We start from the raw sequence: 12,164 nt of genomic DNA, 5'->3' as shown, positions 1-12,164 counted from the left end.
AGTAACTTTTTAACGCAGTTTCTATGCGATTAAAAATTCCCTTATTTTTCAGTTTGTTTTCCTGCGTCTGATTTCCTCAATATTTTTCTAAGACTTGTCTCTCAAATCATAGATGTAGCTGACCTTTCAAAGTTAAAATACACTGCTTTGGGCCAGCAGTTTACAAGTTATCTAAGACCCAAATTCTTTACGATAATAGTAGAAAGCTTGTTTATTCGTGCTAGTAATTTTGTTTCTGTTATCTCTGCGATTTACAGTTCCGTCACCGTGTAGTAAGACTTTCGGCCCAACAAAGATTTGGTGATTTTCCCAAGCAAAGGTAGACTTAATGCAGGTGAAATTTCGCTAATTATCAGATGCCATCATTAGACCACTCACGCGAAGTGTGAGGTTTCAGAACTTTCAACGGTAAGATATACTTGCCGCGAGTTGAGTGATTATTTTCTCTTGTATAGTAATTTTGTTTCTGTTTTGTCTTCGATTTATAGTTCGGCCTCGGAAGTTTTATGGCCCAACAGTGTTAGTGTTTTCCTCAAACAATGAAAAGTAGATTTACCACAGGTTATACTAAGAGGTAATTATCAGACGCCACAGAGACCTCACGCGATCTTAAAAGTTTCAAAACTTGCAAGTAGCTTTTGCACTTTACGCTTCTTTTACCAGTTCTTTGCTGTAAGACAAAAATATATAACACCAAAGCAAATAAAAAGAAAAAACACAAAGCTGTAATGAAATATATAGCTGTCTAAGAACTCCACACTCTCTTGTGTCATCGCCCCATTATCACTTCGTTTTTTTATCGTGTTCTACTGGTTTTAATTCGCTGTTATGTTGTCTGGCTCGTTAGAAAATAACAAAACGTTGAATGAAACGTTTGATCGATGAGATTTCACAACACTCGTGTAAAGCGATTTTTGTTGTTTTCTGTGTGCAGTACCCGAAAAAGAGTGATGGGGTTTTTTTATCCGGGGTCACAATAAGATAGGCAAGCCACAAGCCAGCCTGTTTTAACAAACGCATGACCAACGAAATTTTCACGGGAACTTTGTGTGTTATGCTTCTATGGATTTCATTGGTAGCAAAACTGTTTCTGGCTTTATAAAATAGAAAACAAGATATTATGTAATGAAAGGAAAACTAGAGAAAATAAATGACAATTGCAAGTTGTCATTTGATTCCAGTGAAGCCAAGTCGTACGAATGTAAAGGTCGGGAAAAAATGAATCGAGAAAATGGGTTTTGAAACAGGGGAATTAAAAATCACAAAATCACTAAATAAATTTTTCGTTATTGTGAGAAGAACTCATGATCATTTGCCGGATCAGTTTTTCTATGTTAAGCTGTATCTTTGCCATAACGTTCACGCCTGCATACCCGTTTGTAACCAAACAAACTAGTTTCGAATGATCACAGTTTTGATGCAGTTTACGCTATCGATCGAGACCGGAGGACCACATTCTTTCCGTAGGGAGTTTGAACCTTAACGACTTTCTTAATATTTGAGCAATCGCCACGAAACTTCGTGACTTCTTCAAAACTATATCTGGAAATATTTTGATCTGGTTGGTAAGTATTCATTGAATTTGATGCTATCATGGCAACCATGTTTTGGCAGGTGGTTGTTTCAGATATGGAATATTTCTCTTTTAAATCATGAGAAATTTTTACTTTTCTTACAGTAACTTGTCATTTTAGCTCATATTACTGTTCCTCTGTTAATTTTGATGTTTCGTTCAATTTTGGTGGTTTACAGAAGTTAGGGGAAAATCCAGAAATCCAAGATGGCTACCGTGTGGCAGTCTTGACGTAATTACCATGTTGTATTACGTAGCTCAGTCGGCAGAGCATCCGTGTTCACAATCTGGAGGAGTGGGTTCGAATCAAACCGAGGTCCCCGCAATAGCATCGCGAAACGACGATATATACACATACAGATTATTTTTAGCAAAATTCATTCATCATTCTTATTTATTCACCAGGCTTAACATATTCCATCACATTATTTCTATTGCGCATATGCCACACGTTGACATTCCAATACTAGCATTATGCAGGATGTTTGTCCCATGAACCTAGTTTAATGGCCTAATCTCCCACGAGACTCCTGTAGCTCAGTGGTAGAGCATCCGAACTAGCAATCGGAAGGTCTTAGGTTCGACTCCTGATAGGAGAACTTGGATCTTTTTCCTAGTATGCCTGTGTCATTTACTGTAAAACATCGTTCTCAAAAGTGAAATTGAACTGTTATTTTTATTACATTAACCGATATTATAGCGGAACTCCATGTTTAAAGCTAATAAATAAATAGTTCGGTTTAAAATATTCATCTTTTGTCAGTCTCCAAAATGTTAATCGCCATTTCAAAAATAACAAATCAAATCAACAAGAAGTAAACATGTAAAGCAGCGACAGGAAAACGATGTTGGAAAAACGTTTTGAAATTCAATCAAGTGTTTTACACCGTGCATTCTTTGTGCAAAATTTTTAATGATGTTTTGAAATCCGTTTGAAGTTCTGCTTTCTGCCACGAAAAGCGTTTGCAGAGTGAATTGAAATAATTATTGCTTTTAGCTTCTTATTTTCGTTGCCACTGTTAACCCTATTTATTTAAAAATAATTAGCCTGTGGGGTTAGATGGGGGGACGGGGGTGGGGAGAGGGGGAGGGGCACGAAGTGTGGTTAATTTTTGTAATGTAAAAGTAACCACCACCAAATTTTGTGGCTTTTCCCTAACCTTATTTGGCAATAACTCTGGTATAACATTTGACTGCTCACGTGACCTGATGTTTCCGTGGCAACAAGATTTTGACAGCCTTTCTTTTCTTACCTTATTTGATTTTTCTCTTCTTATCACAAACCTTATGCTTATTGTTGTACGTTTTAAATTTTGCACTATTTTTTTCTTAACATCTTGATAAACCTTGAACAAACTTGGACGGTTTTCTGAGATTTGGGAGATATCGAGAAATCCAAGATTGCGGATCCAAGATGGCGGCTGTGAAGAACAAATGACGTTACATTTACGTCATGTGGCGTCATCGGGTCCACTTTCCGAACCTCAAGGGAAATAGTTTAGGACATACTGTACACCTTAACTATAAAGTCAAATAGGCCATTTCCGAGTTGCTTTGAACCTTGTTATGAAAGCGAGGCTAAGTGCAAAGTTTTGTTATGAAAATTAGTTTTCATCCATATGCAAACAAAACTCATTTTCATACGAAAAGTTTTGCACTTAGCCTCGCTTTCATAGTGAGGTTCACAGCAACTCGGAAATGGCCTATTGCCGTGACGTCAATAGCTCAGCATCAGGAGCGAGGCTGAATAGGGATAATGAAAAAAAAAATTGAAAATTAGATTCAAGTGGTGACACTATGATATTCTTAAAAGAAAGCCTTTAATATACTATTCATTAATTAGATTGGTTGTGTAACGTTCAGTTTTTCCTTGACATAGAATCTCACGTTTCACCAAGGCAAGATCCAAGAAGAACCTGCAAAAAATTATTGCGAATTTTATTAACATAAAATAATCAAAGATTAAGGAAATACATAAATTTGCAAATACCACTTCAATGAAACGTAAATTACATTGTTAGTTAGCGTTGGCACAACGCGGGGCTGGTTACTAATGACAGCGATCTCAAATTTTTCCCTTGAAAGGGGAGAAGTACGCGTAAACAAGAGTCAACAACATTCTTCAGATCAATCCGGATGAGCACTGCCATTTTAAGTGAGCCTCTCTTTCCAACCACACCACGCACTAAGGTTTCTTTTGAAATAAAGCAAAACTTCCTGCAACCTCGTTCCCAGGGGGAATTTTCTTTCAGAGACCCTAGGAACGAGGTTGACCTTCCCGTGGATAATTTTTTGTATCATATTTTAAACTAGAGCTGAGCTTGACACTACCAAATAATTGGATTTCCCTTCATATACTCTGTAATATTTGACTTTCAATTCTCTACCAACCTGCTGCTTATTAGAACTTGCATTCTAAAAAAAAGCGGTTTACAAAGATGGTAAAGGCTGATTCAATTTCGATCGATAATAGTATTCCCAATGTTGATCCAGGATTCATGAGAAGACTGGATGGTTTACGTGTCGCACAAAAACACAAATAACACAAAAAGAGTAACCACTCTAATAATTATACCGATTTGATTCATGTAAATTAAATGGAAATTATTTTAATTTAAGTACGCGTTAATCCGAATTTTGATTCACATTTTTAGAGATCTTTTACATATATGTATGTTGACAGTACAGCTATTCAATTAACGTTGCTGGAAAGAGGGTGCTGGAAAGCCTACGCGACACGACCGCAACATGACATTGGTAATAGGCCATTTTACAGTTGTGTGGTTAGTGCCCTGGAGCGAGGCTGGAGGTGACCTTGTTTTGATACAGACCTCACTGCTTTTCATATGTAGATCATACTGTTCTTATGCTAACTACAATCCTGGCCAAAAATAATGGGACGATTTGCAAAATTAATCACGAACTGTTCCCCCCCCCCCCCCCCACCCCCAAGCAATGTTGTTACGATGCTGCGTTTATCTACAGTCCGAATGATTCCAGTTGCGCTCAACATTGTTTGGGGGGAGGGGGGCTTTCCAAAAATTGCAAAGACAGCTTAATAAAAATGTTGAAGACGGGCTTAAGATATAGAGAATGAAAATGTTCACTGACAATGCTATTTTGTGTTCCTGTCCCGGGAATTTTTGGCCAGGATTGTAGTTCGCGTTTACATATGAAAAGCAGTGAGGTTTTTATCAAAACAAGGTCACACCAGCCTCGCTTCAAATCCAAGGCCAGTTTACTAGGCACACAACTGTAAAATGGCTTATTTATCAAACTCAGCTGCAGTTCACCCTTACGTAAAATAGATCACAAAGGCAAATGTTTACGGTATTTTTTCCCGTCCTATCCGCACCGAAAACCGTGAGCTGAATTACCTCATGAGTTGAATGACAAATACTAGTGACATCTACCCATACTAACTTTCGGTCTTGTTAAATTGCGTAAGATCGAGTCTAGAAAAACCAACAACGTTAATTAAAATAGCTGCATATAACCCATGCCCTGAGATCTCATGTATTTACCTGGGTTGGCATGAAGGGCAGAGGAGATGAGTGGGGGGGGGGGGGGGGGAGGGGAGGGGTTAAAGCAGTAAGTACCCGCGATGGCTTTGAATATTTCTGCAATATGCCTGTGGAATTAACGTATACGTTTTCTGCTATTTAGCTAAATATGAGCCTCCAACCTCTCTTTATTTCGATTCATTTGAAGGTTTTACCTCCTTTTCCCCGTTAGTTTCCTTTATTTGAAACTAAATTTTCCTTTTGATTCGTGTTAAAAACACCTCAATAATACGCTTCTTTCGAACTATTAAAATTCAACTTGATATCAAGGTCCAGAGGACACAAAAACAACAGAAATGAACAAATGTGATTACATGTATTCAGTTTCCTTTCAGTTGTGTACTCTTGGTCTCATTTTAAAGCTGAATTTTAAAATATCGAAAAGGGAGTATTAAACACAAGCTTTTAACTTCCATAACAAGGCAGACAATATCATGGTCGTTCCGAACTCAGCATTCAATCAGACAAACAAAATGGTTAGCTGTTACTCACACTAAGGGCTCTCTGTCTTTCAAACAATCGAAAACAATATCCTGGCGTGTTCTTAATGTCTACCACTTCGTTCATTAGCTCACAAGTCTTCTGTTCCTTTTCCGCTGAATAGTGATAATTGTAAGCCAAACATCCGGGAACTCGAAGGCACAAATCCTCGCACTGAAGTTCGGAGAGAGCGAACTGTTTCCAAATCACATGACCCAGCAGCTTTTGGTCCTGGAATTTTTCTTGGCTTATTGGTAAATTCAAACTCTGGCCGAAGCACTTTGGTTTTGGAGGCGTTGTGGGAAGGGTTATCTGGGATAATCCAGTTGTCGCTGGAATCACTGAAAGCAGACAAGCAATTGCAGCTAAGAAACACTGTATTGCAGCCTTTGCAAAGCCTTGCAGCTTTTTATAAGCTGCAGGGTGAACCCCCCTTGAACCCCCCCCCCCCCTCCCCTCCTTTAATTTGCCTTGCAGGGTGAGATGCATGAAGCCCTTTTAAGGGTAATTGGGTATAAAATGCTTAAAACTATTGCTTTTTTAATCTGGATTATCTCTGAACCCTTTTGTTATTTCATATCCTTATTAACTCTTATTTCTGAAACCATTTTTTGACTTACCGTGTAGCATGAAACTTTTATTTCCCACAGAAAAAAAAAACGCAAAGTATAACGCCGTAAAAATTAACTCCCTTCAGTCAAATTAAAAACTCCGCTTGTACACCGACTTGTGCCACTGGGGCGATATACATTGGCCCATTAACATTATTTTCTATTGGAAAAAGCAGCCTAGCTTAGATGCATACGGTGGTCTGTATCGCAAACAAAACAGTGTGTAACTGAAGCACAGAAAATGTCAAGTGTACGGCAATTCAGTACATTAGATTGGCACGAATGGGTCATCTGAAGGAACACCATAGACCTCTTTCATAATGGAGGGCATAATTAGTATTCTTTTATGTGCATGCAAATAAGCCTTCTTGACCTCGCTTTTGAGTGAAAATACTTTTGTTTTTACACATGCTAGCGAGGCCAGGAAGGCTAATTTAAATGCATACAAAAGAATAACAATTAAGCCCTCGATCCATTTATGAAAGAGGTCTATTTGCTAGGCCGTAGTTTTAGTTTGCATTTTAGCAGTTAGCGGTTGGTTAGGTCTCAAAATTGTATACTACATCTTTCCTTTCGGCAAAAGCCCCTCTGTATGCCTAGAAAGATTTTAGCTACGGTAATTCAAACATTCATACTGCTTTCTTGTAAAATAATATACGGTAATACCGGTCGTGATAAACCATATTAATGAAATAGTGTTTTGTTGTGCATGGTATTGGGTAGGCTTTTTGTTTTGTTCTTGTTCAGTCCCTTTGCGCAGTGAGGTATTACAGAATGTCTCTAATATGTAAGTAGAGTGAATTTTGACTCAACACACCGTACAATAAAAGTTTCGTCCACTTAAACGTTCTGCTGCTTGAATAGAGAATCTCAAAAATTAGTTCCCAGCAGAAATTTCAGTCATCTCGAAAAGCAAAAATTTGTTTCCACAAACCACAAAAAATCGTCAATCCGCAAAATTTCGTGCTGCACGCTATTCCTGATCGTTAAAACCCCTTAGGTAAGCTCCAACAGCAATTAGAGGACACAAAAGGTCTGTACGTTGGAGAGGCAAGGGGGATCCTTTCTCGAGCCCCAAACATTACACTCTTAAGCCAATTGCTCCTGTAGTTACTCAGGAAATCAAACTCTACTATCAAACTTACGGAGAAATGGGAGACTGACTATGCTTTCCCACTGTCTGTATATTTTTTGGTGGTTTTGATGTAATATATCAAACACGTGCAATAAGAGCAAAGTTCATCCGATTTGAAACACCGAGAAGTAGGTTGAAAAAACTAGGTGCAGCCAAGATTTTTTTAACCAACTTCGCCGGAGTTTTGGAAATCCGACGAAGTACTCTTTCGTATAATTGATATAGCTTCTCAAACCTTGCCAATAACTATTGTAGAAACTCAAAGCAAAATTTCTCCAAATTTTATAATAACTAAGATCACATTTGCAAACCTCCTTCATGGTAGTGATTTTCTTTCTTTTGTCCTGACGAATTATTTATGAGTTCGAGATCGTATTTTCCACTGTTTACCTGTGGGTACGGGGCAAAAGTTGCAGGTCTTCTTGCACTTGTTTACCGCATAATCTGAACTTTCTACGCATCTTCCGGTATTTTTATGAATCCAGCAAAACCAACCTGCATCCTGGCAGGACGCTGCTAAAAATGACAAGCAAACAGCGTTACAGGTTCATACGTCGGGAAAATCTCGGACGATCAGGGATTTTACTTTTTCAGTCCGACCGTCCCAGATTTTGCCAAGATATCGGGAAATCGCCAGACGTCTGTCCCAGATTTGAGGTGTCCATCGATGACAGACGTCAATTTTATTTGTCGGGGTGGGATTGGGGGGGGGGGGGGGGTGAGTGGGAAACTGAACAGGAAAGAAGCAATTTAGAGGAAGACCCCGACGTCCCCGACAGTACAAATTTGAGTTTTCATATGTCGGGAATGATCGCCAACCATAGCAGAAATCTGGGACGCGTCTTGAAAATGGAGACACTCCTTATTTTCCCAATTTGTCTGCGACCATCCCAGACAATCGGGGATGTCTACGATTTCCAGTTTTCATTAGTCGGGAAAGTCAGAGGCGGTGGGAAAACAGAGAAATCCTTGGTCGTCCGGGATTTTCCCGATATATAAAACGGAACTTAAGCAGCGACGACGGAAGGTGAAAACACCTATTTTCATTCAATAATGGTGTCATATCTCGTAACCTTAGCAACTGGCTCTCACCAATCTTTGACAAAATGTGTGCTGGCACTAACAAAAAAATCATCTAGAAAAATTCTACCGGAGAAAAATTTTAGAGTGAAAATTAACCTTTTCTCACCTTCCCCCAAACCAAACCCCACCCCAAGGGCTTAAAGCTTTAATAAAGAATGATTTATTTTTATAGAGATCTGCTTATGATAGTCAGAGATCCGCATTATCGCATGAACAAACAGAATCTAATCTTTGATTTCTGACAGGAATTTTGTTAAACAAGCTTGCTGTTTAGAAGAAGGGATACTTGTTCATTCGTACCTGCTAATGACACACTGGTGAACCATAGATTCAAACAAAGAACTGAAACAAAACAGCAAACCATTACTGAAAGCAGTGAATTGAGTCCTGTGAGTTCGTGCAACTCAACTGATTGACTTACTGACTGTCTGTCTGTCTGTCTGTCTGTCTGTCTGATTGACTAAATAACGGTACGAGTGACTGACTGACTGACTGACTGACTGACTAACTGACTGATTGGCTGCCGGCTAACTGACTGATTGATTGACTGACTGACTGACTGACTGACTGACTGACTGACTGACTGACTGACTGACTGACTGACTGACTGACGGCTGGCTGACAGACTGACTGACTGACTGACTGAATGAATGAATGAATGAATGAATGAATGAATGAATGAATGAATGAATGAATGAATGAATGAATGAATGAATGAATGAATGAAGGAATGAATGAATGACGGTTAACTGACTGATTGACTGGCTGACTGACTGACTGACTGACTGACTGACTGACTGACTGACTGACTGACTGACTGACTGACTGACTGAGAGTGTGGCTCTTACCAAACAGTGACTAACGGTGACAGATGAACTCAAAGAGGTCGCCGATGGGATTAAGATAGATTCGACAAAAGGACATTACCTAGCTCGAGGAGCAAGTGGAGAAACTACGGTTGTGACAAAAATTTAACAATGCAATTTAACAATAACTAGATTTTTTTCGATCAGAAATCGATGGAACTAAAAATAATGGTGATAACCTAAGCCTAAGCTAACAAATCTCTTGGTGTCCGGCTGCCTGCTCATTTGTGATACTGTTATTGAACATGAAATGTTTTTGCAGCTGTTGTGTTTGATGCTGCTGGTAAAACTAAGCTTTTGTAGTTATATCGAAAGGCCAACAGCCTTTAATAGGTGTTGTTTGTCTACCCATTTGCGGCAGGATCGCTTGATTAAAAATGATAAAATCTCCAGACGTTTTTGAAGCCGTTTGTTCGAAAAATGAGGAATAAATTATCTAAGTGGAAGGATTATATGCATTTCAACTATGCGTGGGATCGTTATCCAATTTTCATAGAAATTTTCAAATTCGAAAATTTAATATTGCAAACTAATTTAACCAAAAGCGAACGGCACCATATTAACAAAGTCCGACTGCGCAGTAGCTTTCATCTGAAACGAATGGTCGTTTCGTTCCGCACACAGACTCAAAAGTTTGAACCTTAAGCTCGTGTCCAACAGCTCAACGTTGTCATTAATGGCACACGGCAAAGTGATAAATTCAACTCTGAAGCTTTCTTTTGAATTTTCGTACTTGAGAATTTCGTTCACAGGCTAAAATGTTTACCCAACTACCTTTGACGGCATAATAACCAACACCACCGAAAATTTAATCGCTTAGAAGCTTTTGACGGAATGGTCAAACTTGAAGATTTCATCCATCTTGTTCAGCATAATATTTAAACAGCACCGTAACTTTCACTGGAATTAATGCCCAGACTGCGTCAATGAAGATTTCGTCCCCAAGCGACAATGTTAAAACCACCTTGAATATTACAATAAACTCCAGCGCAATGACGCGCATTGCTCAGTAGCTTTCATTTGAATTGTTACAACTACAAAAAAAACCTTTATCTACAATTTTGTATAGCTATTAATTCAATGCTTGAATATGAATTCTCAATTGACTCCAAGAGCTAGAAGTTGGAAGATATCTTATTTTTATCGTCTCCAGCCGTCTTTCCGAGATATTTCTTGAAAGGTCTCGAGTCTTCCACAGAGATTTCTCAAATTCGACACAAATTAATGTGTTTTAATGTGTTTTTATCACATAGCGTTAAATGCATGCAACTTGAAGAGCGAAAAAATATTTTAATTTCTAAGCACAAGACCTCAGTCTTAAATCCTGACTATGCGCGATACGAGATATATTCTTTATTTTAGTGTGACACCCTTAAGAAGCGCGATTTTCAACATATTGCTTTGGCTTAAGCTTGTGATTACCAAAATCTCGAAAAGTTGATTTTTGTTTTTTCAGTAACTCGGATACGATGAATCGACGTTGTTGCTATATCCCTGTCATTTGTTGAAGCAAAACATTGCCATCTTATACATACAATACATTCTCTTACCTGCACGGTTTAGCCATGTCATTTTCCTTAACTACGTCGTTCCGTGCAAACGCTTTTAAAAGCGCTTAAGTGCGTTGTAAGTGTGTATTGCCTGTCCGTGAGCTGAATTTGAATGAATTAACTGCAAAAATAGTGTCATTTAATGTAGCCATTATTTAAGTAAGCAGACAACCTTAATAGTGTAGTAGAACAAAACACAGCCTTCAGATTTGAAAGCAAATAGTACCTGTCAAACTTTTCATTAATTTTTCATGCAATTTTTACAAATACAGTCAACTCTCGCCTTGCGGACACCTCGCTGTATTATCGGACGCCCCGATAATACGGACAGCAGCTAAATCCCCGGCCAAAAAAATTACACACGTTTGACTGAAATAAATTCTCGCTATTACGGACTCTCGCTATTAAGGATACTAACTCACGATCCCGAGGGTGCAGTCGCAATTAAAGGGAGTTGACTGGATATATTGATGTGTCGATTTTCTTGAATTAATAAACCATTATTATATTAGGTTAGGTCTGCGCAATAAATCGGAAATTGAATTGCTTATCTAATTTAAAAGCTGTCTTCTTATCGTAAACCAGTAAGAAAAAAAATATATTAATAACGCTTTCGGTGTACAAAACCTTCTAGTCCTGACAATGGCAAAATGAGATTTTAAAACATAGCAGTAACTCAATTGTCTAAAATATTAAAACAAAAAAAACAAAAACAAAACGCCATCGAAAAGTACTGCTCAGTCAACTTTGATTGGAACGACACTTCGTGTTTCCGTCTAAAGTTTTCATTCAAGCTATAATCAAAGAAATGTCGGCTGAGATATTTAATGCTGGTGAACTGGCCGAATTTCAGTAACATTTCGTCTTTATAATGACAGTTAATTTATAAATTTTATGGTGAAACACATCAGTTAATTTTTACGCCGTCACAATTAAGAACCGCGTATCCGTGGCAACAGATATCAACTGCACCCCTTTTTTGTTCGTTTTGCATTAACAACTTTCTTCCATTACTAAAATTACTAAAGAATTAACGACCGAATTTCAGTAAAATTTTGTCTTCATAATGACTCATTTAATAAATTTTATGGTGAAAGACATCTTTAATTTTTCCGCCATCGCAATTAACACCCAATTAAGAACCGTGCATCAATGATGACACATATAAACAGACCCGTTTTCAGTGTTCGTTTTGCACTAATAGTATTGTGCTGTTATTAGAATTACTAAAGGTTCGGGAAAAGGATTAACGACTTAAGATGATTCCGCTGAAAAAGAAAGAGTATTTAAAATTGTCTAAGAC

The 12,164-nt window shown here is 38.2% G+C and overlaps 1 protein-coding gene across 2 annotated transcripts; it reads right to left on the bottom strand.

Moving 5' to 3' along the window:
* Positions 1-2,727: 2,727 nt before the first annotated feature.
* Positions 2,728-10,995, bottom strand: LOC146457397 (uncharacterized). 2 transcript variants are annotated; one of them, XM_085092108.1, is made up of 5 exons: positions 10,862-10,995; positions 8,746-8,787; positions 7,753-7,875; positions 5,629-5,957; positions 2,728-3,489 (listed from the first exon to the last, which is right to left on the bottom strand). In XM_085092108.1, the coding sequence occupies exons 1-5, from the start codon at positions 10,881-10,883 to the stop codon at positions 3,457-3,459; spliced, it is 549 nt and encodes a 182-aa protein (XP_084948234.1). In that variant the 5' UTR covers positions 10,884-10,995; the 3' UTR covers positions 2,728-3,456. The 2 variants fall into 2 exon arrangements, with proteins under 2 accessions (XP_084948234.1, XP_084948233.1); XM_085092107.1 differs by having other exon boundaries at positions 7,753-7,878; positions 10,862-10,994.
* Positions 10,996-12,164: the final 1,169 nt, after the last annotated feature.

This window comes from Pavona decussata, unplaced genomic scaffold, assembly GCF_977016875.1.
Source record: "Pavona decussata unplaced genomic scaffold, jaPavDecu1.1 SCAFFOLD_244, whole genome shotgun sequence".
Classification (NCBI taxonomy): domain Eukaryota; kingdom Metazoa; phylum Cnidaria; class Anthozoa; order Scleractinia; family Agariciidae; genus Pavona; species Pavona decussata.
Note: the sequence above shows the minus strand (reverse complement) of the source record. Positions and strands in the feature narration are given on the sequence as shown.